We start from the raw sequence: 27,194 nt of genomic DNA on the forward strand, positions 1-27,194 counted from the left end.
TAATTATATAGTGTGTTCAAATACTATATTTTTCCAAAATTGTATAGGTGATTTAAGGAGGAATTTTGATGGTGATAGAAATACCTGGCCTTTGGAATGTTACACAGATCTAAAATTTTCAAGAGAATTATTACATATATTTATCTCAAGGCCTTGCTACTAAAGAATGGCCTAGATTGGAGAAAAGAGATGTCAAATCATGGGAAAAAGTATTTAGCTCATATTTGTAATCTTTGTAATAATTCATTGTTTGTTTGAATTATGCTGAAAGGTGAAAACCAAATAAAAACAAGCTATGTTAACTGACAAAAATATGACTACTAGTATGTAGGAGACAATGTTTTTTTTTCTTGTAAATAAATTTCTTCACCGAATATGCATGAAAAAGTTCACAACTTGAAAATGGTGTGAACAGTACAGGCCTTCACCACTTCCCTCCCCTATCTTCACACATATACTTCACATCCCTGGTTTTACACATATGAGGGAGAAGATGAAGAACCAAAGGCCAAAGACTAATCAAAATTCCTTCTGATTACAGCATACTTTTCTGGAATTTTCAGTTAGAAATCAATCTGAACATTAAGTCAACATTGTAACAGATGTACCTCCACTTTCAGAAAGCTTGCCCCGGTATATTCTGTCTTCTACAACATCTGTCCAATAAAGTAAACTTTGATTGAAGTGAAAATCAAGTGCTATTGTGTTTCTCAATCCAGGAACAAGTAAACTATAGTCTCTTTTATGAAGATCAATCCTTCTGATCTCATGGCGAATAGAAAAGATGATGAATGCTTCAAAAGGATCTGAAAATAAATTTATTTTAATAGGCTTATGAAAATATTTATAGGCTTAGTAAGTGGAATAAAGTGCTTGAGGTCAAAATCCATTTATTTAAAAGTATAATTTATTATGTAATTTTCTGTCACTAAAGGAACAATTTCTTTTAATCCAAAATGTAAAAGAAACTTGAAAAACTTAGGTTTATTTGTATTTATTAAAATAACATAAAAATGTGTTTTTATTCTTTGAATTTTTATACACCTGATTCTGACTTTAAAATACAAGAATTGTTTAATTCCAAGACAAAATGTAAGACTTTCTGTTTTAAAGTAGTTTCAGCTGACAATCTAAACTTCAGAAACATCACCATAGGAACTGCTAAGAGGTGAATAAAACTAACGCTGCCACTCTTAGCCCATCACATTACTCTAGATCCACAAAGGAGAGAGATTCAACAAAAAACAATTATTGGGCTGATAATTAGTGAATACTCTCCATGAGGGAAGATGGTGGTTCTCTTGACAACCCAAGATCATGTCTACAACTCTTCCCCCACTAGTTTTTAATCCTGGACCAGGCCTGAGTAGGGAGAAACAGAAAAAGCTTTGAAAACAAATATGAGATTAAAGTTTTATATTTTTGTACATAAAAGAAAGAATTTTTAATACCCAAAAGTTATAAAAATTATGTTATCATTTTGAAAATGTATTAAGTCCTATACCAATTACCATTGGACATACTAATATGGGTTAGACATGAATTCACTTGATGAATATACATTTTAAGGGAGGGATCCAGGCTCACAAAGATTTCTCCTGTTTCCATGTTAGTGCCACCCTTTTGTGCTTTTCTTTAGGGAAATTGGTTTTTCTATCCCAAGTCTATACATGTCTGTGAATGTGAGCTGTTATAATTATCCCAGGCCAAAGTGGTTGACTCAAGAGGTGGATGTGAGATCTAAGTCAGGAAGACGGGTTTGTAAAATTCCAGAAAAGTTTTCAAGCTGAGGGGAAAGAGTCTCTTTTCTTCTATGGTCACAGATTTCTCAGCCTAGTGTTGTCAGTTCATGTCCTTGTAGTTTGTGTAAGTCTACTCGTGGTATTGTAGGAGAAGAGAAAAAAAAAAAACCTCAGAAACAGAAGCAGTGATGACCAGGGGAGAGACCATGATGTCCTAAATCCATAGTTCCAATTACCCTTAAGATAAGCTCCTTCCTTCAAATACCCTATACACTTCTCATACTTTCAGTATATAAGCCAATGCACTTAACTCTATTCAACTTCATTTGAACTGGGATTTTGTCAATTGCAACCAGGTTTACTGTTCTTATTAATCTTATTTCCTCAGAGAGGTCTTTCCTGATCAGTTATCTAATAAAAGCACACCTCCATTATTCTATATCATCATAGCCTATTTATTATTTTTGAGATACACTTTAAAATCAATATTTCCTTGCTTGCCAATGATCTTCCTCACTGGATTATAAACTCTCTTAAACAGGGATCTCATCTGTCTTGCTCATTATACTGTCCTTAACACCTAGCACCAGGGAATACATAGTACACTCCAGGTCTTAGATTAGAAGGTGCTGGCTGCCTTGGTGGAGGGAAGTTACCTGCCATTTTGTTTCACTGGAGGTGAATCTACTTTAGGGAGCTCTGCCCAGGACACTAAATAAATGTATTTTGAGTGATTAAATGTGGAGAAGAGTTGAATCCATCCTAAGGGACCACCTGACAGCTAGCATGGGAGAGATGCTGCCACAATCAGCAGAGTCATCTACTTGCCCTTCAGCTGATCACACAGTATAAGCAAGCCTGGTCATGGCCATAAGAACTGCCCAGAAATCCTGAGAATTTGTGAGCAAACATTATGTATATTGTTGATATAATACCTAATATCATTTAGGTATTATGGTTATTTATTGCATAGTATTGTGGTGTTTATTGCACAACATTACTGTGATAATAGCTAACTGATACAAGATACCAAACATGTACAAAATAACCAGTTCCAGAAAGCTCCCAATAGAACAAATACTAATAAAATTTAAAATCCAAAATTTAACGTTTTTAAAGTAAAAAAAAAAAAAAAAGGTTGTGTTAGATGCACAGTTGTTTAAAAGAAATAATAACTAATTTTGGATCAGCAATCCTTATTTGATTACCTGCTTTGGCTATGAAACAACTATTAGCTTAGAAACATTTTTTATCTTTTCAGGAATTAAATGTCGTTAACCTGTAAAATGAGGTAAACAATAACCACCTTTCAACCTAACTTAAACTGTTGCTATCAGAATCCAATTAGATGATGTATGCAAATTTGTTTTATAAGCTGAAAATCATCACAGTAAACACAAATGTAGCAGTAACTGTGATGTAGTCCGCAAGTAACAGACTTGGAGTCAGAAACTGTGTGTTTAAGACAGAGCTCTGCTATCAACTAGCTGTATAAATCTGAGAAATTTACTCAGACCTTCGATCCTCAATATTTTAATTTATAAAGTGTATAACATACTAAGTTATCAAGATAATTGACAGTTAAAAGTGTGAATACTTAATAATATCTTAATAAATATTTAATAATTATTATGACTATTAAGTTCCAGAAATCGCTCAAAGGATTAAGTAAAAGAGATACTGGGTAAGAGAAAAGGTTGGATGATGACACACCAAAAATAGTCAGATATTTCTTAGCATATGCTGAAACTGGGACATTACAGCTCTGAAGAGCCTCCCCTTCCTTTGGCTTATAGTTTGTTTGCCCTTAGTTAAGTAGTAAATTGTAGGTGCAGCAGCTACTTGCTAGAGAAGCTTATATTGAATAATGTTAAAGAACACACAGTTTTTAATCACAGAATGACTGCTTCTTCAAAAGTATCTACTTTTCTTACATACATAAATATGTGTTATTTTATTTTTAGTATGCTAGAATGAGGAAAGCCTTTCTGAGTTTGATACAAATCATAGAAGACCTAAAGAAAAGAATGACATTTAACGTTACTGAAGAAATTGTAGGAGAGAAAACAATGTAAAAAATGTCAAAAGACAAAAGGCAAACTGGGTAAAATATCTGCAATATAATAAAGGATTAAATTATTTAATACATATGAGCTCCTACAAATTGACAAGAAAAAATACTCACATGAATAACGGGGCAAACGGTATTAAAAAGAAAATTCAAAGAAAGGAAAATATAAACAACTTTGAAATTTTAAAAAGTATTCAATTTCTGTCATAAAATGATAAACAGATTTTAAAACTATGAAAATATTTGATGAGACACTGTTTTGATTAAAATGTAGACAAAAGGCACTCTGGTATATTGATAACGAAAGTATAACCCCTAAGTAGAGTCACTGTGCAATATTCCATCAAAAGTTTATATATATATTACACTATTTGATCAAGTAAGTCCATTTGTAAAGATAGATTTGTACACATGAAAATTTGCAGATGAGGATGGAAATCCTTTGCAATATCATTTCTGGTAGCAAAAGATTAAGCAACATTAATATTCATCAATAGATGGCTGCATAAATAATGTATGATAGTCACAGAGTGTAATATTATAAGGCCACGTAAATGAATGTGATTAATATGCATGTGCTCATGTGGAATAATTTCCAAGATTTTGTAAGTTGAAAACAGCAACATGTGAACCGTATGCATGATATGCTACCATTTAAGTTAAAAAATAAAAGATTTTTCTAGACCTATGTGATGGTAAATCACAGAATACATCTTAAAAGATTAATGAAAGAATGCTGTTACGTCTGCCATGGGAATTGGTGATGAGTTCAGGAGTGGGAAGAAAACTAAGTTTTACTTTATTCTGCATAGGTTCATTTTTTCTTTTAGCACTTGCATATATTTCCTGTATAAATTAATTATTTTTCTGAATGAAATTTTAAACTAGTAATAGAAGAAATTTCACATCACCTTCTAAGAAATACTCATAAATAAAACAAGAATTGTTTGGGCATGACATATATGCTAAGCAAGGTAATTCAGAATAACAAATACTGTAAAACATGCTTTTCCTTCAGGAGAATTCATATTTAAGAGATCGGTTACTGCTCTTACTTTCATGGTCTATTTGAGAAAGTATATTCTCTTGAACCAAAAATTATTGCCTTCTCTGTTACAACTGAGTAGAAAGAAATTTTATAATAGAAGACCTGGATTCTACTCTTGCCTCTGCTAACAATAAAAGGCCATCATGAAAACTGCATAGGTCTAGCTGTTGTGATTTTTTAAATAAATAATTTTGGTGATGTTTTGTTCTAAAATTTTATTTGTGAATAGTCGTAAAATATTAATTACCTTATTAATAAATTAACATTAATATTAGACAAAAGAAACTTCAAAGCAAACAGCTTTCATAGAAATAAAAAGGCTCACTATTATATGATAATATGAATAGTTTGACAGATAAAATATAACTCTTAAAATAGTATATGCCCAGGGCTTCCCTAGTGGCACAGTGGTTGAGAGTCTGCCTGCCAATGAAGGGGACACGGGTTTGTGCCCTGGTCTGGGAGGATCCCATGTGCCACGGAGCGGCTGGGCCTGTGAGCCATGGCTGCTCAGCCTGCACGTCCAGAGCCTGTGCTCCACAACGGGAGAGGCCATAACAGTGAGAGGCCCCGTACCACAACAAACAAACAAACAAACAAAAATAGTATATGCCCAATAATAGATTAAAAAATATATAAAGCAAAACTTGACATAATTAAATGGAGAAATTAATAAATCCATGATTATACCATGTGAGTTTCAACCTTAACCCATTCAAACTGATAGAAAAAATTATAACAAATATAATGAGAACAAGAAAATAAACACAAAACTCAACACACAGGAAATATATAGAAATTGGTGCCATCAAAATAGAAGGCATATTCTAAGTACACATGAAACATTTTAGAAAATGATCATGTTCTAGTCCACAAAGTAAGTCTCAAGAGATAGCAAATGATCAAACTAATAATGAACACATGCTCTGAGCACAATGAAATGAAACTAAAAATCAACAATAAAGACTGCTAAGCTCCTCATATGCTTTAAACTAAAAATAATTACTAAACAATTTCTTGACTAACAGCACCTCAAATAGGGAATTCAGAAATAGAGATATTATGGCATCAAATGTGTAGATTAAAAACCATGAGATAATTAAAAATTAATGATATAGAGAATAATTTCTAAATGGTGGAGTAAGGACTTCCAAAAATCTTCTCCTCTATAAAAACAATGAGAATACTAGCAAAATGGTCAAAATTATCTTTCTTCTAAACTCTTGAAATTAACCAAATTCTAGTAACAATCCAGTGAGTGTTTATTAAGAAAAAATGCTGAATATCATTGAGAACAACAAACTTTGTAGCATTTTAACATGCATCAATCCCAGTTACTCAGCCATTAAAAAGAATGAAATAGGGCTTCCCTGGTGGCACAGTGGTTAAGAATCCACCTGGCAATGCAGGGTACACGGGTTTGAGCCCTGGTCTGGGAAGATCCCACATGCAGCAGAGCAACTAAGCCCACGTGCCACAACTACTGAGCCTGTGCTCTAGAGCCCGTGAACAACTACTGAGCCTGTGCACCACAACTACTGAAGCCCATGCACCTAGAGCCCGTGCTCCACAACAAGAGAAGCCACCGCACTGAGAAGCCCACACACTGCAACAAACAGTAGACCCCACTCGCTGCAACCAGAGAAAGCCCACACGCAGCAACGAAGACCCAACGCAGCCAAAAATAAATAAATAAAATAAATAAATTTATTTAAATAAATGAAATACTGCCATTTGCAGCAACATGGATAGACCTGGAGATTATCATACTAAGTGAAGTAAGTCAGACAGAGAAAGACAAATATCATATGATATGTTTACATGCAGAATCTAAAAAAAAGTGATACAAATGAACTTATTTAGACAACAGAAACAGACACACAGACTTAGAGAATGAACTTATAATTACCAGAGGGTAAGGGCTGGGGAGGAGGGATGGACTGGGAGGTTGGGATTGACCTATACGCACTGCTATATTTAAAATACATAACCAACCAGGACCTACTGTATAACACAAGGAACTCTGCTCAATATCCTGTAATAACCTAAATGGGAAAAGAACTTGACAAAGAATAGAAATATGTGTATGTATAACTGAATCACTTTGCTATAAACCTGAAACTAACACAATATTGTTAATCAACTATGCTCCAATATAAAATAAATATTAAAAAGTAAATTAATTAAAAAAAAAACATGCACCAATCATGTCTCCATTTCCCCAGCTTTGTGGCAGCCTTGGACACAGACAGCCCAGAAACTGCCAAAGGGGATAGATGGGTTTTGGAGCTCCCCCAAAAGCCCAATCTCCAGGGAACTGTTCAATGGGGAAAGAAGAGTCTTTTCAAGAAATTGTGCTGGGGCTTCCCTGGTGGTGCAGCGGTTGAGAGTCCACCTGCAGATGCAGGGGACACAGGTTTGTGCCCCAGTTTGGGAAGATCCCACATGCCACGGAGCAGCTGGGCCCGTGAGCCATGGCCGCTGAGCCTGTGCTCTGTAATGGGAGAGGCCACAACAGTGAGAGGTCCGTGTACCGCAAAAAAAAAAAAAAAAAAAAAAAAAAAGAAATTGTGCTGGATTTCCACATGCAAAAGAAAGAAGATCAAACTTCACATCATATATAAAAATTAACTCAAAATGTAGTGTAGACCTAAATGTAAGAGCTAAAACTGTACAACTATTAGAAGAATACATAGGAGTATATCTTAATGACCTTAGATTAGGCAATGGTTTCTCAGCTATGACAGTAAAACTCAAGCAACAAAAGAAAAATAATAAATGAACTTCATCCAAAAAAAAAAAAAGAACTTTTGAGCTTCAAAGGACAACATCAAGAAAGTGAAAAGATGAAAAAACAACCTACAAAGTGGGACAAATTATTTCCAAAGCACATATCTGATTAGGGACTTGTATCTAGAATAGGTAAAGGACAATTATGACTCAAAACTAAAAAGATAAATAACCCAGTTTAAAACTGGGCAAAGGTCTTGAACAGGCACGTTGTCCAGGAAGATATACAAATGACCAATAAGCACAAGAAAAGATGCTCAACGTTGTTAGTCATAAGGGAAAAAAGTCAAGCACAATGAGATACCACTTTGCACCCACTAGGATGACTATAATAAAAACAAGATGGACAGTAAAAACTGATGGAAATTGATTGTGTAGAAACTGAAGCCCTCGTACATTGCTGATGGGGTTTTAAAATGAAGGAGCCACTCTGGAAAACAGTTTGGCAGTTCTTGAAAACATTAAATATTGAGTTACCATATGTCCCAGAAATTCCAGTCTTAGTTTTCACCCAAGAGAAATGAAATGCATGTCCACACAAACGCTTGTACGTAAATATTCACAGCAGAATTACTCATAATAAGCAAAAAATGGAAACAATCCAAATGCTCATCAACTGATAAATGGATAAACAAAATGTGGTATATCAATATAAGAGATTTTTATTCTACAATAAAAGGAAATAAAGTACTGATGTATGCTAAAACATGGTTGAACATTGAAAACATTATGACAAGTGAAAGAAGTCAGTCAGAAAAGACCACATACTCTACGATTCCATTTTTATAAAATGTCCAGAATAGGTAGATCTATTGAGACAGAAAATAAATTAGTGGTTGTCAGGCCTGGGGTAGGGGTTGATGGGGAGAGACTTTTAATGCCTGTGGGGTTTGTTGAGAGGGTGATTAAAATATAATAATATTAGATAGCGGTAATGATTGTATTACTCTCTAAATATACTATAAACCACTGAAGTGTATATCTCAATCTATCTGTTATAAGAAAAAAGAAATATGGTAATATGTGTGGAAATTTATAGAGTAAAAAAACTGTACATATACTATTTTTAGTTCACTGTTAACTAAAACTCATATATTTTTTACCACATTCAGATTAATCTGTATAACTATCCTCAGCTCTGAAAACTTTTCCATCTATATAAGGAAAGACAATGTAACATTCTGACAATTTAATGTTTTCCTTCTCTGTGTATTTGTGCTAGTTGAATAAAGTTGAGAATTCATCCATTAAAAATTAACATCTTACTTAAACTCAATAATCCAGAAAATATAAAAAGAATTAATGCAAAGGAATTAGAAAAAATAAAATAACTACAGCAACTGATATGATAGAGAAAAATAGATTATCAAAAAAACCCCAAAGTCATTTGTTTGAAAGATTAATAAAGTATAGATAAACCTATGGCAGGACTAATACATATACAGGTAGATATACATATACATATACAATATATGTACAAATGAACAACAGGAGGAATGAAAGTAGGAAACAATTAAGAAAATATAAAATAAAAAGACAGAGTGAGATATATACTTTAATAATATATGAAAATAGGTAAAAATAAGACTTTTTCTTATTACTATATTATTATTTAGAATTTTTTTAATTCTAAAAAAAAAGCACAGATTTTTTTTTAGAATTAAAGTTTGGGTGCAATAAAAAATTGTTTAAATAAATAAAAAATTGAGTAAATGGAGCTCCAAATCAACTATAACTCAATAAAAAAAATATAAAGTAAATGGGGCTCCAAAAAATAAAAAAAGTTTGGGTGATGGACACAGTGTACTGCTAGGTGATCATTATGTTTATGCAGTTTTGTATTTACATCCATGATCTCTTTCTTTAAAAAGATATGTTTTAAAATAAATACAGTTATTAAAAAATCTTTTAAAAAATGAGCGATTAAGAACAAAGAAATATATTGGTGGGTAAATCTAACCTAATTCAGGCTAAAAGAAAATTAAAGGGAGATGCTACAATGTTCTTTCCAATGTTACTAGAAATATGCTGCAAATTTGTAATTAGGCTACTACCAAATAGCAAAGAAACCAGACATAGAAAATAAATGCAGTCAGTAGCAATAGTCTGGGTTTTCATAAGTAAAAAGAAAATACTTCAGAGAAAGGTGATTAATAAATTATGTATTAAAGAGGGAACATGTAAGGCACTGATAAAATAAAGTATCCAGGTACCCAAGAGAAGTGAGATTTATTTTTATTAAATTAAAAAAATATTATAAAAATAGTATTTTGAAAATAATTATAGTTAACTAATAAGATGTTAAAAGTGAACTTAGAGAAAATAAAGTAAGTTCAGCAATTCAGCCAATGACAGAGTGTAAAGAATTTAGGAAGGGATGATTAGAAAGAAATAAGAGAATATGAGACAACTACAGAGGAAAATTCAGGAGGAAAAAAATGGGCGAGTCATGCTTCTAATTTGAGGCATAATGAGTACTATTATTTTTTATTTTTAAAATGTCAAGAAGAATAAGCACAGATATTGCATTCAATAGAGAGAATGCATTTTAAAAAGAAACACTCAGCTTAAGAATGATGGGAAAAAAGAACAAAAGAAGAGCAAAAGAAAAGAAATTTTACTTTTAAAGTCCAATAATCAATAGTCAATTCATTTTTATTGAACTATGAATCTGCTGGTTTTTCAAAAAGAAATGATATGAATAAAACAGAATAACTTTTTTATGTATGAAAATTGGTTTAAACCAAAAATGTTTTAATACCTAACAAAACCTCTATTATCTGTAACAATATAAATGCTGATAATGGTATTTAATACACTATATGTTGAGGAAGGGATAAATTACCAGCAGGTTAAAGTTTCCATGTAAGAAAAGCTCTGTACTAACTTTAAAAGGTAAAATATACTTTTGCTTCTCTGTTAAATTATAAACAAAGTCAGGTGTGAAATACAGCAATCTTAACAGTGAGAAATGATATGGTACTATTAGAGTTTCTTTCTAAGCTGAGGGTAGAAGGGGTCAATTCCATTAGAAGAATTATCTTTGCACCTGGTAAATTATATTCAAATGTTGAATTGTTCTAATATTCTAATTGTTCTAATATTCAGCTTGAGTTGTGATTGATTTCACAGAGTACAAAGCCCCTATAATAAGTCAATCATTTTGTCATCTGTATCTAAAAACCAGACATAGAGCCAATTCTCATGTAAAACATGATTATAAATATATCTGAGGTCAAAGTTTGATCTATCATTTCCCTACTCCAAACATGTATATGAAATGGCTATTTTTATTACAACAAACTATTTTTTTCAGCTTCTCATGCCAATTACGTTGTGCAAGAATTTTGAAGGAGAAAGAGTTAGATAAATGTTTATGAAACTTATGTCTCTAGGACTCAAATTTTAACAGCTAGGAGAAAACAACTAGAAGACGACATTTGAAATAAAATAATTTAACATTCCCTAAAAAAAATCATGTTTTTAATTGCATATTATTTTATTGGATACTATGTAAAACCAAGAGAAAAATCTATAACTTGATTTCTGACTTCAAGATGCTTACTACTTTATTGGAGAAGTAAAGAGCAAAGGAAGAAGATAGAAATTAAAAAAGCAAATTAAAAATGTGACCACATATTTTCTTGGACAAATTCTAGATATAGAAAGGAGAAATAAGTGGAGAGCAAGAATATTTGGAAGAAGACTCTTAAAGAAGAAAGATTTGACCTAGTAGGTTTTAAAAAATATCCAGGATTTTTAGAGACAAAGAGGGAAAGTACAATATAAGCAGAAGAAACAAAATGAAAAAAGTTTATGATGTATGGGTTCTTAGGAGCCTGATGAAGCCTGGGTACTTCTAATCAGAAATTTTTAAAGACTACAAAAACAGTAAGAAAAAAGTAAAAAAAAAAGTTTACATAGAAAAAAGTATCAAATATATTCAAATACAATTATCAAAATTCAAAAAAAACAAATTTTGATGGAGTAATATATGTACTTTTTTAAATTAATGCATTCAATAACAAGATTGAGCAGTGGGTCTAATGACTCCCATTATTGAAGTAGCAGTGGTTTTCAAAGCCTGAACATAAGTGATATTTTGTGATATTAGCAACAACTTTAACATGATATGAATATGCCTATCACTTCTATTGGAAACATAGTCATAGTTGCTGCTAAGAATTGGTCTGTGGTATACATTCACAACTGAAAGAAATGTTAACCTTCAGTGAGAGACTAAAGAAAATGAAGGTGTAAAATTTTTCCTAACAAACTTCATAGACCCCTTCAATTCTATCCATGGACCTGTAAGTGTCCTGTGACTCAAATTAAGAATCTGGAGAAGACAGTGGGAAGCCACCATTCATTAAGCACTTAATGGGTATAGGGCACAGCAAAAAGTGCTTCATGTTATTCTTACAGCATGTTGTTGTAATGGGAATTGATATTTGAAAGATGAGAAAACTAAGGCTCAAGGAATTTTAGGTAACTTGCCTGCAGCCACATACATAATGAATGTCATTTATAGGATTAGAGTCAAATTTCAGATTCCATAGCCTTTGTTTGCTTTTCCTACTGTGGAATATGATCTAGAGAATCAGCAGAATGTCTTTTTTTTTTTTTTTTTTTTTTGCAGTACGCGGGCCTCTCACTGTTGTGGCCTCTCCCGTTGTGGAGCACAGGCTCCGGACGCGCAGGCCCAGCAGCCATGGCTCACGGTCCCAGCCGCTCCGCGGCATGTGGGATCTTCCCGGACCGGGGCACGAACCCGTGTCCCCTACATCGGCAGGCGGACTCTCAACCACTGCGCCACCAGGGAAGCCCCAGCAGAATGTCTTAAATGGGCAATCAAAAGATGAACACAGCCAGAGCAAGGAATTGTTTTCAAGAGTAGTAGAAATACAGTTGGAAGTGTGGGACAGGGTCAGTCTTTGGAGGGTTCTAAACATTCAAAGAGAAATAAAAGTAAATGCTTTGGAGCATACAAAAATAAGCACCTAGGGAGGAAGATGACAAAAGCAGTTATTTAAGGAAAAGATAATCAGATGGACTGTAATGGTAAAGGATTATTGTAATATTTTCTGTCCAAAAGATTTTGAAGTAGGTCTAGTATGACACATTATACTTAAATGCCTTTTCTAAAATTAGTTGTACCCATTATTGATTTTCTGAGGTGTTTTTGCATTTTTTCTCAATATCTATTCTTAAATATAGCAAGACACACAACACACATACACACACACATATCACTTGCTATTCTTAAATATAGCAAAACACACATCTACTTACTGACACTTGTGCAACTTTCACCATCCACATCCAGCTTCCACCCTTCATAACATGAGCACTTGACTGTGTGCTTGTGTTGCTCACACACTTGACTGCACTTCAGATGATTGCTGCAATAATCTACAATTTCACATGTTTTATTGTCTCTGCTGAGTTGAAGTCCTTCAGGGCAAGTACAGACAATTCCTCTTCCAGGAACAACAGAACAGTGGTTGCTACAGCCTCCATTGTTCAGTGAACATTCATCTATAAAAGGAGAGGAACAGATTATAGGGCATCATCAATTGTTTTGCTCAATTAAATACTAATCATTGAACTCAATTCTCTAAGGCTGGAATTAGAGAAAGGATATTATAAATGAATGGAGAAAGCACTCTTTAGATTTTTGTCCCAGAAGGTGGGGTAGGAATGATGAAAGAATTCATCTAATGACCAAATAGAGTTCTATATGACAGAAATTGGGAATGGAAGATTTTCATTTCTATAAATCTTTGGAGTACACTTTGTTTTACTCCATAGAAGTAAAGTGAGTTCAATATTTCCATTATTACTGGAAAGATTATGCTGAGCCTTTTAGCAGTTATGCAAAATCAGTTTTTGAGGGCTTCCAAAAGGGACTCACATACAGTGGTGATCTGAAAATCTGACTTATCTCAGTGTTTATAAATAAACAGGCATACACACACACATGTATGTATTATATCTATATATCTTTTTCTACATCTATAGTGTGATTTATAATAATAATCCAGAATGGACTAGTTTGTCCTTTACTGGCTACAGATATTTATTTACTTTTATTTTCTTAGATATTTATTTTTAAATTAGGTAAATTATACATTGTACTTCATATATTGGTTATTATTATTAATTCAATGAAGCCATGGAAACATAATAAATAATACACAAAAATCCTTGACCTGGCATTTTGACTGAAATAATCAGCAAGTAGACTGTTGTATAAAGAAAGAGAACTTTTCTTTCAGGGCACTAATAGTTTATAATTACACATTAGATATATTTATTTATCATTCTATTTCATCACAAGATTGTAGGATCCATGAGGGTATGCAAAATATTCATTCTGTTTACCATGTATATCCCACAGCTAGCATAGTGCCTAGCATAGAGTAAGCAGTTAAAAATATTTCTTGAATAACCAAATTTAACAAAGTCATCCAAAAGCATACAACTGCCCCTAAATTGAGCTAGTATTTGTCTAACTGGGAAATTTCAAGATGTCATATTTACGCCCTTGACAAAAATAGCAAATAATTGTTTTCACAACCATGATATTATCTATTATTATATACTATTAGGTGCATAGTAATAAGGCCAAAGGAAGCATTCTTTCTTTGCTTTAAAAATATGTTTGAGCAGTTTTCAAAGACTGTTCAATTAGGTGTGTTTTGAGACATACTGAAAAGGAATGTTGTTCAATGATGGGCAAATTGCAATAATAATTACTTATATACCTCTAATATTTCCTGTTCTCTATGGAATTTCATCCAGCTCAAAAAATTGGACTGGAATGTAAGGCTTTCAAAAATATTCTCTACACATTTTAAACTTCTGTATGGGTCAACTATTCTTCACATTTGTCACCATAAAAGAAGTTACAGTAAAAAGAAAAGAAAAATGATTACATTAACTGTTTTCTCTAAGAATTCAAGTTTGGCATTATTTTAGAAGAAAAAAAAACATAGATTCATTTCTTGGTTCCCTCAAATATGTTTGTTCACCTGTAATCATAATCATTTCAAAACAGCAGTCGTTTCAAAGCCTTTGCCCCATTTTGTTCCATTGACATTCTTTTTCAAGAGAATTACTGTAAAGAAATGTCATCATACACAGCAGGTGAAAAAAAATTGTTACAATGTTTTTAGCTTATTTCAAGTACGACTGTTCTCTCAGCATTCAAATGTCTCTTTCTGACACTACCTGTGGAATTAAATCCTAGATTTTAGGATAAACAAAATTCATGTTGAAACTCTACAACTTAATATATAAATTTAATGGCAATGTTTGTATGGCTAGCCCCTTGTTAATTTTCCCTTAACCCTAAACCTATCATTCAATCCTGCAGCTTCTTTTTAAATTTTTTGCTACCTGACAAAGACTCTCTCATTGACCAAACTCTAGTCAAGCGCCTCTGAACCCTCAGTCTTGGCTGATAAAACTGCAGACTCTCAGCACAAACAATTTCATTGTCTAATCCTCTCCCTAACCCCCTCTTCCCAAGCCAATAAAAGACTTGGACAAACACTAGCACAGTTTTTAACAGCTCATGGCAGCATCCCTAAAATGACCTCAGCCCTCCTTAAAGTTCCTCCCTGAGAAAGCTCCATGACTCCATGATGCTGTAGAAATCTACTATTGTTTTCCCCAAAACCTGATGATAGGCAGATAGGGTCCTGAGCCCCATCTCAGAGCAGTTACTTTAGAAAACTTGCAATATAAATCCTTTCTCTGTACCTTTGGGATGTCAATCATCTACCACCCAGAACTGTTCCTCCCAACCCCAGAATCTGAAAGCCATCTTTTTGAAATGCAAACATTTAAGGAGATAACTCTCTCACCCTTACTCCCAACCCTGTGGGTACCTTGCTCTGACTTGTACCACTGCCTCTAGTCATAAAGATATGAGAAGTTTGTCTCTTCTCTGGGATGAGCACCAATTAACAAACTCAGATGGCCTAGTCACATGGGCCAATGCCCCATTAACACCCTTTAGTGCCTTTCCCATAGCACATTCCAGCCTTTAAAAAGTTTCTCATCTTTTGTTTTGGTGAAGCTGATTTCAATTAATTTTGGATACTCTTCCCTATTGCAATAGTTATTACTGAGTAAATATCACTTTAACTAGTATCCAGTTTTATCTTTGACATACCCTTATAACAAAAATCAACAGTTAACTCCCTTCTTGAATGATTGAAATCTCTTCTTATTTCTTTCTTAAGTGCATATCTCTTTCCTCTTGAAATCACTTAAAATTCCCCCTGAAAAAATAATCTCTCCAACAGGATTCAACTTATCTTCTTGAGCTCTCTCTTTTTTTAAAATTTTATAGACCAGATTTATTTGGAGAAAACAAACAACCTCACTACCCAAACGATGGACGTTTACATCTCAAGACACCTCCCAAATATTGTCTACAGATTACAAGTCATTTTCATAAATTTTACATGTATTGAGGAACAGGATATGAATCAATCCTTGTTTTTGTTTCAACGGGGGTAGGGTAGAGTAGGGGGATAAAAACCAGCTATTTTAGATACAACTATTTGGAAGGAGTTGACATGAAGAGGGCAAACTGTACATTTTCACCATCTATAGCAAATGGTTTAAAAAACCCCTTCAACTTTGGGTATCTTTCTCTAAAATCCACTCTTTAGCACAAGCCAATTCATGCCAATTATTTAAAGTTAATTCACTTGGTATACCTTTCATGTCCACTGGGTAAATGATTCATTATGCCCATTGCTGCAGCACTCAAGCCAACATCCCCGCCTGGCTGGACAGGGCCTAACCTAGTATTGGTTGGGAAAGGATTTGAAAACAAGAGACTGAAGTGTCACTTCCCTACAGGAACCAATATTGCCGACCATCTACAAACTGACACTACAAAGGTGCACATAAAAGCACCTTTTCGGAGAAAAGAAGAGCCTTCTGAAATTCAGTCAACCCCTTGACCAGTGATTGTTTTTGTTTTTCATTGTTCTAATTCTCCCTCAACTTCACCTCATAAAGGACAGAGTATGTGAGTTCAATATGCCACAGTGCTGCAATCAGTATAAAAATGTCTTTTTATCTCCTCTGGTACTTCCACACCTAGCTTTACTGTGACCTTTTCTACTCCCTGTACTCATTTAAAATCTTTGAGCAAGGCTTCTTAGCCAATGAATACAGTAGCTTGATAAGCAAGAACTGATTTTCAATCTTGAAGTAGACAGAGAAATGAATTCAGAAGAAATACCCTTTTCTATTTTATATTCCCATTTTAGGGAGCAGAGAATAGGAAAATAGGCTGCATTTTCTTATGATTCTCTTCATTTTTCTTAATGACTGTATTTTCTCTTCTTTGCCTTTTATTTACTTCATTTAACCCAAAGGGTGAAGAAAAGATGGAAAAGCACTAATTTATTTCAAGACCTGTAGTCCATTAGGTATTATTACCATGATTTCCTAATAGATATCATCTCCATATTTGTTATAAGGAAACTGGCAATTCCAGAAACTAAGCCACCTGCCTAGGTGACTTAATTGAAGAATAGAATTCAAACTTGTCAAAATCTCATTTTTTCTATAATTATACACTTTCAATTTTAAGACTGCTGATAGTTTCCTTCTTTTAGAATTGCTCTTACAAACTTCATGGCAATTCTCATACATGGTAATGTAAGAGATCTTTCCATCCACCGAACTACTCCACCAGGGAGAACAAGCTGGGAGAAAAAGAAGTGAATACAGATAAACTACGTCTGTCATCCTTTATTTGTAATTCTTTAAATTTAATTTTAGGGTTTCTGTTTGTTTAAATGATAGTATCACTGAATGAAGACTGTTGTATTTACTGTTTCAAGGTTGTTTTATAGAATCACAGACTATTTGGAAGAAAGGATGTTTTATTACATAAATTTAAAAAAGAATAATAGTCTTTTTTATATCGGTCAGTATGCTATTAATGCTCAATTCAGATCAATATATGATAACTTTAGGCTTAAATGTAGTTGTCTTTCCTATTTCCAATCAGGCAGGTTCATCATTTCCTAAAGTCATTTTCTCACAGCCTCAAGTCTTCTCATTATTGTTCTTATCGTGCTGTAAATCTTCATCATTACTCTATTGATGTCACCTTCAGTATTATCTAGAAAACATATTTTTAAAATCTCCTTGCCAAATCTCTGATCTCCCCACAGAGAAGGAAATGTAATTGCTTTATATGTGCTGGTGGCATAAGGAGATGGCTAGTGAAAAGTGATTTCAAAGCTCAAAAGCTATCACATTGAAATCATCATTTTAACTAGATAAAGCATACTAAAGAAAGCTACTGTATGAAAACTAAAAACTTCTGAGAAAATTATATAAAATCAAGTAACATTCTATTGATTTCATTATCCAGTTTCTTCCTTTCCTCTTTTTAAAAAAGGTTTCTGTGGTAATGATCCAAAGTCCTGACAAAATACATTGGGTGGTAGTAAATTTCATCCCATAGTTTAATAATAACAGGAGTCTTCTGTTCTGAGCAACTCACTGACAGAATATAATCAATTCAATTGTGGGAACATTTTTGACTATTCAGAGATCTAAATGATGAATGCAGCTGTACAATTGTTAAGTTAGTTGGATTAGGGTAGCCTTTTCTGCTTCATTTTTAGAGATTTCTGATAATATTTAATTTTTTAAATAAATATACAGTGCCTGTAAAATGTAAACAGGATTCAACTCTAAAAGTTACATTTAAAGAAATGACTGGAAGGAACAAATGCTACTATAATAACTATCAGCTAGTGGACTGAAAGGTTCTAGTCTCCAGAAAGAAGCAATGCAGTGAAACGTGCAATACCACAGAGGTCGCCTTCGTCAGATCCATCAGGACAATCCCTTCTCCCATTGCAGAGTTTCTCTGGCTGCAGGCAGACTGAAGTGTCATTAGCACAAGGGTACTTGGGTGGCCCACACAAGAAACTGTCACAGTCATCTTCATCTGATTGATCTTCACAATCGATATCTCCATCGCATACCCAGTCTTTGTTGATGCATCTCCCTTGAGAAAATAGCAACAACATGCATTTAATTTTTGCAGTTAAGCCACTGGAATAATGAGTAATCATTGTCTTCAGTCAGAGGCAGAACAAATTGCCATTAGCAAGAAATCTATTTGCTGATAGTTTGACATTTTCATGACAACATTTTAGTAGTTCTTGTCCTCATTGTAATAGTGTTCTTAGTGTTAAAGCCTTGATATTTTCTTTAGTTTCAAGTTATTGCCTTACCCTATTAAAAAAAAATCTGTAACTCATTGAAAGTTTAATTACTTTTAAAAGCAAATTTTAAAGATATATTTATAGTAGTATGAGTCCTTTTCAGAGCCCTAAATTTAGATAAGTACTATCACTGTACTTTGGAGACCTAAAATTAAGCAAATGTTTTATTTTTGAAGGCGAAGATGTCCTTCTATTTACATTTATAACCTTAGCAACTCAACTCCTCACATTCAGACTTATGTACATGTCCTTTCATAGAAGAATGTAAAATGTTACTAAACATTTTAGTAGCTAAGATATATACAGACAAAATTTAGAGAAATATGTTCTTTATTGACTTTGAAAGAAAAAAATGAAATGATTATTGTTTAGCCAGAATGTTTCAAAAGTAACAATGTGAAATTCCTAGAAAACAATGGGTATTGACTATGTAAGCTGTTTTTTTCTTTGCAAATTATTCTTCCTTTCCAGAATATTTGTATTTTTCTTCTAATTAATCATCTTTTATGAATTATACAATGTTAATATGTAATGTGAATAAAAAATGTTCCTAAAGATAAATACTGGTTATTGGTTGACTATATCAACATCTCATAAAATGAATGGGGCAAATAAAAGGGAAATGGAAAAGTGTTAGTTTGTATATGTCCAAGAGTCATTATGTATTTAAATGTCTTCTTCAAACTTAAGGCTACTGAATTTTAAAATATTTGTGAAAAGATGTTTTATTTATAGAAACATATTAATAATTCTCTATGCTACTATATATCAAATAAGAGAAAAACACAAATGATCAGTTCCACAGTTAATATAAATACATTTGATAATATTCAACATTATTTATTGATCAAAATAAAATGAATTATTTTATTCACATAAAATGAACACTTCATTAATGAATTTGAATATAAATGGAGGAACATTATAAAATTTTGCTTTAACATCATAAATAAAAGTAATGTTATTATTTTATATTGTCTGGAAATATTATGTAATGTAATTAGACAATAGAATGAGGTATAAAACTAGAAAAGAATATCATTACATGCAGTTAATATAATCACATAATTATAAATCAATAAAAAATAAGAACTATAAGAAACTAAGAATTTAAAATATATGTAGCTAGTTTCAAAAATTATACAAAAATCAATAGAATTCATATATACAAAGATAATATAGTAGAAGAAAAGGTCAACCAAACAATCTACCATAAAACAAAGTATTTTGAGTTAAACTACACAAAACTGTATATAATTTATATGAAAATTTAAAAGTTTATAAAGAAACTCAAAAGAAGCCTGGAATAAAGATATAGTTTGGTTTTAGAGAGGAAGATATATTAAAGGTATTATTTTTTCCCTAATTAATACCATCCCAATAAAATAGTAACAATATTATTGTAATCCCATGAACTTATCCTAAACTTAAGAAAATAAAACTGCAAATATTATGAGGAGTCTTCTAAAAAAAATAGAGGAACACTGATGAGTAGGAACTATATATGCCAGAAATTTAGAAGTGTTTTAAAGTAACATTGGTTAAATTTTTTTCATAACAGGATATCAATAAGCATCAATAATTAAATGGCATAGAGACATGAGAAGTACAGTCATATATGTATGATTTTAATATACAAAAACTGGCAATTCAAAATAGTAGAGAATAAATAATTACAAAATTAATAATGTTAGGATTGTTGATGAGCCACCTGGAGAAAAAAAAATGTTGAACCTTTACTTGATACTTACACCAAAAAAAATTATAGACAGATCAAAGAAGTGTTTTAAAATAATAACAATGATAATACACAAACATTCTAGAATAAAATAGCTATTAAAACAAAAACATTGCAAACATAGAAAACATAAAGGACAAATTGATAAACTTAAATACTGTCCACACTGAGCAATAAAATCCATCTACAGAGTCAACATAAAGTCAATAAAACAGAAAAAAATCATTATATTTGACAAAAAGGGCATATTCCTTTAAAATAGAAAAGCCTCATAAATCAGTATGATAAAGATCAATAAACCAATATAAGTGCAAGATTCACAATGAATCAATAATGGCTTACAAATGTAAGATGTCCAAAAAATCTTTCAATTAAAAAAGTGAACAAAAATGGCAATATGATAGCATTTTTTCTCTCAGATTGATTAATATTAAGAAGTTGTATAACACAAAGATAGATTTGACAAGGGTATAAAAAAACAACTCCAGTGTTGAAGGGGCTACAAATTGGGATAATCTCTCGGTAGGCCAATATTATGAAATCTAGTAAATTAAAAATGTATCAACTCCTCATCACAGTAATTCTAATTTTGGAATTTTTTTCATTGGTGTATTTGCCCGATGCGCAAAGATGCACATGCAAGGATATGTGCTGCTGCTTTGTATATATTAGCAAAAGTCTGGTAACAACTTAAATCAGCATTGCAAGACCGGTAACATCAATTACAATGCATCCATACATTGAAATTATACACTTGAGTGAAAAACAATGAGATAATTCTGCATAAATTAAAATAAAACAATCTTCAAAGCATGTTAATAAAAAATGGCCTACACCTGAGTATGCTGTAGGCTTTCTTTATATTAGAAGAGAATTATCTGTTTACCAATATCTGTGACTATATTTCCATACATATGTCAATATAAGCACATGCATAGGCTTGTCTCTACAGGTATTCTTTCTGGAGGGTTACACAGGAAATAGTGAAAAGTGATTGCTTCTGGCAAGGAAGACGAGGTGCCTGGAGTGGAAACCAGATGGATTTTTCATTGAATCCTTTTGTGTTATTTTATTTTCCTTCCATTATATTTCCACATAACTTTTCAAAAAAAATACTAGCTCATTTTAAAATGATAAAGATGAAACATATACACATATGTCACAAAGTCAGATAGTTTCTATAAATACAGAGGCTACTCTGTACCTTATACTTTCCTGGAGAGTTTAGGTAGTATAAGAAAATCCTAAGACCCATTCCCTGTCACCAAGGAGTTTATAATCTAGTTAGCAAGACAAGATCAATGCATAATACATATTTGTAGCCTAAAATATGACATCCTGTACTTAAGTATTAAATTGTATGGGATCATCTGCAAGTATAATAGAATGAAGGGAGAATTCAAGAATAATATAGTAATTTCCATTTTTAGTTTGTAAATCAAGATGCAGCTTACATTTTTTTCCTCATACACACTCCATAATGACATTCTTAACCACTGACTCCAGAATGACTTTAAAATTGTTTCAACAAGCCCATCCATAAATCACTATCAATCTTTTAGAGTCAGAATAGCAGTAAAACCTATTTGCCATCCCTGATCTAAATGCTGCCTGGAAAAGGTAAAGAAAAATCTTATGCAAATGACTAATAACTTTAACATAGATTATGTTACCAGAGATATGAATAAATATGAATACATAGCTTAGATAAAATGTACAAATTTCAATAGCTCTCTCCTCCCACTGATTTTGCAGGGGATGTTTGAAACTTAATTGCTTTTCCCTTTCTTGTTTGGTTTTAATTTTTATAAAAATACAGATAAGAGAGTACACCAGGTATGATAAGTTTAGTTAAATTTCTATTTCATGACCATTAATTGAATAAAACCCAAAAGCAAATGACCTTAGTAAATATGCTTAAAGAGTGTTGATTTTTACTTGATTTGTATCAAGACAAATACTTACATAGTGAAATCACTGGACATTGCATAGTAAAAAGTCAAGTATTACAACTTCCCTTGTTTAAGCTCCTTCCTTTATATATATAAGAAAGTTGAAACTCAGGTCAAATTAGTATTTTTAAAACAAAATAAAGATTAATAATTCTAAAATGTGTTACAGAAATTATACACATCCAATATCTAAAAACACAAAATCTTTAAAAATAACTTTTAAAAATATTGTGCACAAATAAGTTCAAATAACCAAGTAAACCAAGCTCAAATTGTCTTTACTAATTCTTCTTTAAAGAGATATCACAGGTTAAAAAAATATTTGGTGTTCATTATCAAGTTGAGTTCTACATAATATTTTCTGATTTATTTATAAAGATGTTTTCAACTTGATTCTTGCTATGTGTGCAAGACACACTCTTGTGGGAATTGTAGTTTTGTCCTTTGAGCAAAGAGAATAAGAATGGCCAAGCAACAACAGCAGCAACAAAAAACAGAAATAACAAAAATCAGCATGTTGGTATCATGGCAGCTACTACAATCACACACACACACACACACACACACACACTCTCTCTCTCTCTCTCTCTCTCTCTCATACACACACTCAGGACTTTGTAAGGACTATTTTGATTTGTGTAACCTTGAAATATACAGTTTAGGTCTAAAATCAGTAGAAAGTCAACAGCTATTGGAAAACTAAGAGGTCCTATGAATTCCTAGAAAATGTGCTTCTTTCCTCAAATAAACATATTATCGCTTCCAAAGTTCCTTTTCTATCTGTTAAACTGTTTTGGCTATTTAAAAAAAAATAGTTTATTAATTTGTGAATTGCTCGACTTTTTTTTGTCTTTATGAAAGACAACATGCTACAAGAGGACAATTTCTGTCCTGGGATATGACTGGCAGTTAATATCAAGAATATGGATATGAAGAAAAGTGAATCTTTGAAAAAATCCAAAAGGATTTACTTAATAATATTATTTTTTTGAATATTGGTTTTTGAAATAAAATCTGTCTTTTAATTTTTATACTACTAACCTTTTATCCCACATACATATTTATTTCTCTAACAATGTTTGGCTTTGATTCAATTCAGCAAATATTTATTGAGTATTTTGTACCTGTCTAGCTACTGAACACTGTAGGAAAATTGAAAAGACAAATTCCTGACCTTGTGGAGGAATAAGTCGAGTAGTGACAAAGGTTCTATAAAAAAAGGATGAGATTAAAAAAAGCCTTATAACAATTACAGAGTGCTATAGAATTTCAAGGAGCTAGAAAAGATGTATGATTGAAAGGCTGAGGAAGAGAAAGCTTTACTAAGATGTTATTTGGAAAGGGGTTTTGAAGAGTGGCAGTGAATAGTAGATACAGACACAGGAAAAAAGGCATTTCATCCAAACAGCTGTCTTATGTGTATAGTCTTAACATTCAAATACATACCCTCTGCAAAAGCAAATAAAAGGAAAGAGAGAGAGAAGAATTTAATAGTATGGTACTTTACTGCTGCTATTCAGTGGGAGTGTGTCAGGGCATAGATGGTGAAAGTAAATCAACTCTCCATTAATTTGGTCCCTCTTCCATTTCTGAGTGAATCCACTATAAAATTATATTTTGTATACTTATTCTCTGTTTTATGCTAAATATTTTCTTAATGATACAGCTTTATGTACAAATTTTCATCAAAACTGTATATACGGAACCATGTATACTGAGTTTTGTGGATGACTTTCAATGGTAATTTTGAACATAGGCAGTTTTAACTTTATTTGTTGAATCTAACCCACATATAAGATGCAACTCCTATATAAATGCATAAGCAGAGCAAGGGTGGGACTTGCTCCAGAGGCAGCAATAAAGCAGTTTGGGACTACAGTTCATGAAATGTTGATTCCTAATTCAAGAGTGTATCCTAATCTTACAGTGGAGAACCACTGAAAGATTTTGAGAAAGTCTGTGATCAGGTCCGAGCTTACAAAGTAAGGGGAACCTAAAAACACGTGTAGAATGGATTGAAGATAATAATTGTCAGGGATAAAAATATAGACCACACAAAGGTCTGAGTGAGATATAATACAGACTTAAACTTAAGCTCTGATGTGTGAATGGAAAGAACAGAATGGGTGCTGTTAAGAGAAACTGTAGAGGCAGCATCAGTAGGACCTGGAAAATTATTACATGCTGGAAGTGTCAAAAGGTAGTTTCTGCTTTAAATTTAAATGTTTAGGAGAATGAAGATGTTTCTAACAGAAATCGAGGAGAGAGGAAGAATTTCTGGCTTTGGAGAGAAAGTGGGATGTTGAGCATAGCAATGGAAAAAATGCGTTTGAAGCGTGGGGTTCAACATCAGTGACAAAAATTTGGGAGGCATTTACCTGGAGGTGATGGTTGAAACTTTGGGAACAGAAGAATTTGCTATGGACACCTTACAGAAAGATGAGAGGAGTAAAACAGAGAAATTAAGAGAAAAATCTGTGCAATGTCTGAGATGGATTATGTATTCAACAGATATTTTAAAATTAAATATAAGGGATAGGCAAAGGGAAAAGGAGCAAGGGAAGGTGAAATAAAAATAGAAATCTAAATGCTGAGTGGAAAGAGGACAATTCAATATGAGGTTTCATAAGGAAAAGTTTCAAGGAAAGGATGTGTATTGGAGAGAAAGGTCAAGTATTGCAGAGAAAGAAGTCACTATACAGTATTAACAGTCAAAGGTATTGTTGATTAAGTTCATACTATGTTCTAGGCACTTTTTGTACAGTCTATTGGTTATCATTATTAATATCTCTATTTTACAGATCAGAAAACTGCACCTTAGAGAGGTTTGGTAATCTATGCAAACTCACGTAGTTACTGAATGGCAGAGGAGGACTCAAGATTGAGAAGAGGATGGGTTGAAAAATCATTCCTGGTGACAACTGAAACAGCAATTTCCATCAAAGCAGGGAAAGGATGTTAGACAGTAAAAGGTAAAAGAATGAATGAGAAAAAAGACATCGAGGTACACTACACAAGATGATTCAACGAAGGGAAGGAGGAAGACAGGAAAACTGATAAAATAAAATGTTTTTGAGGTTATTGTGCTAGGTATATTTATAAAGAGAAAGAAAAAATAGTGTAGAGAAAGAAATTGAAGACATGAGCAAGAAAAGTGACTAAGGTCCCATGGGATATAGGAGGTCAAAGGATCAATAGCTAAAGAAGACACCTTCTTGGCAGAATGGAGGGTATTTCCTACTTAAGATACAGGATTAAAGGAGGAAAAGAGTAAGTATACAGCAAAGTGTTTAAAACTGCCAGTGGGAGGAATAAAGAGAGTAATATACAAGGCTTATAAGAAGCTATATGCACAAAAAATCTATTAGATTTAGAGCACATAGACAATGGAGAGCTCACCATGTTATTTCATCAGAAATAAATAAAAGTATACCATAGGGTCAGCTACAGGAAGGGAAGTGCTCTATTTAGAAATTCTTCATATACAATCCACAATATAATTTTAACAATATCACTATTCCATTGTAGGATATGTTTGGTTCTAATTATCCAGATTGATTTTTACCATAGATTAAACTCACCATTTCACTTTTTATTTACTGATACAACAACGGGGTAAGGGAAAAAAAAACCCCAAAAAACAAAGAAACCCCAAAAAAACTAAACACAGAAAAGAATAACACTTTGCCATTCACGCAAGCCCACAATGGATTTTCATTACATGAGAGGATCAGAACAGAGGATGATGTTTATGAAGCCATTGTCGGAGTTAAATCCCCTTGTGTACCAGTTAGTTTTGTTACATTGTTCTGTTAAAGACTACTTCATCCTTAACTCTTAATTCAACCCTGGGACCTTACTTGAAAATGTATGTTACTTTTTCTAGTGGAATCTAGAGCGAAAGGTTATGGGTCAACACCAATCTATCACTTGGAAAGACAGTCAGTCATAAGGGGAGACTGTACAAGTATGACACCTCTCACTCTTTTTCCCTGGCCATCCTTTCCCCCATTCAAAGACAAATATTGACCACAGTTTCTTGTGAAACCTTCTGGAAATATTGTTATTATAGAAAAGAATATACTTGTGTTTATTTTCTTTTTATTTAAACAATATTACATATTATGCCCACTAATATGTTCATTGACTTTTCACTAAAAATTTAATCATAGGGAAACGTCCATGTCAGTGTATTATAATGATTTCCATTTACTAAACTGTTGCAAGGTATTCTACCATATGTATATACCATAATGTTTCTACCTAGTGCCCTATTTTGGCCTATTTAGGTTATTTGCAACATTTAGCTCTTAAAAACAATTTAGTGGCAAATAGCATATGAAAAGATGCTCCACATCATATGTCATTAGGGAAATGAAAATTAAAACAATACTACTATAAACCTATTTGAATGATGAAAATCCAAAACACTGATACACTCAAATACTGGCAACGCTATCGAGCAATAAAAATTCCTCATTCATTTCTGGTGGGAATGCAAAATTCTACAGCCAATTTGGAAGACAGTCTGGTAGTTTATTATGAAACCAAACATACTCTTACCATATGATCCA

At 32.6% G+C, this 27,194-nt stretch overlaps 1 protein-coding gene across 1 annotated transcript in view; it reads right to left on the reverse strand.

Moving 5' to 3' along the window:
* The window catches only part of LRP1B (LDL receptor related protein 1B), a gene marked incomplete at its 3' end in the record, with an annotated part of 2,351,282 nt that overhangs the window by 646,082 nt on the left and 1,678,006 nt on the right, over positions 1 to 27,194 (reverse strand). The window contains exons 45-47 of the mRNA XM_082630936.1: positions 18,510 to 18,710; positions 12,944 to 13,189; positions 609 to 806 (exon numbers count right to left, since the gene is read on the reverse strand). Of these exons, the coding sequence (XP_082487062.1) occupies positions 609 to 806; positions 12,944 to 13,189; positions 18,510 to 18,710 (645 nt within the window). The remainder of the gene's footprint in view (positions 1 to 608; positions 807 to 12,943; positions 13,190 to 18,509; positions 18,711 to 27,194) is intronic.

The sequence above is a fragment of the Mesoplodon mirus genome (genome assembly GCF_964341445.2).
Source record: "Mesoplodon mirus genome assembly, chromosome: 8".
Taxonomy (NCBI): Eukaryota; Metazoa; Chordata; class Mammalia; order Artiodactyla; family Ziphiidae; genus Mesoplodon; species Mesoplodon mirus.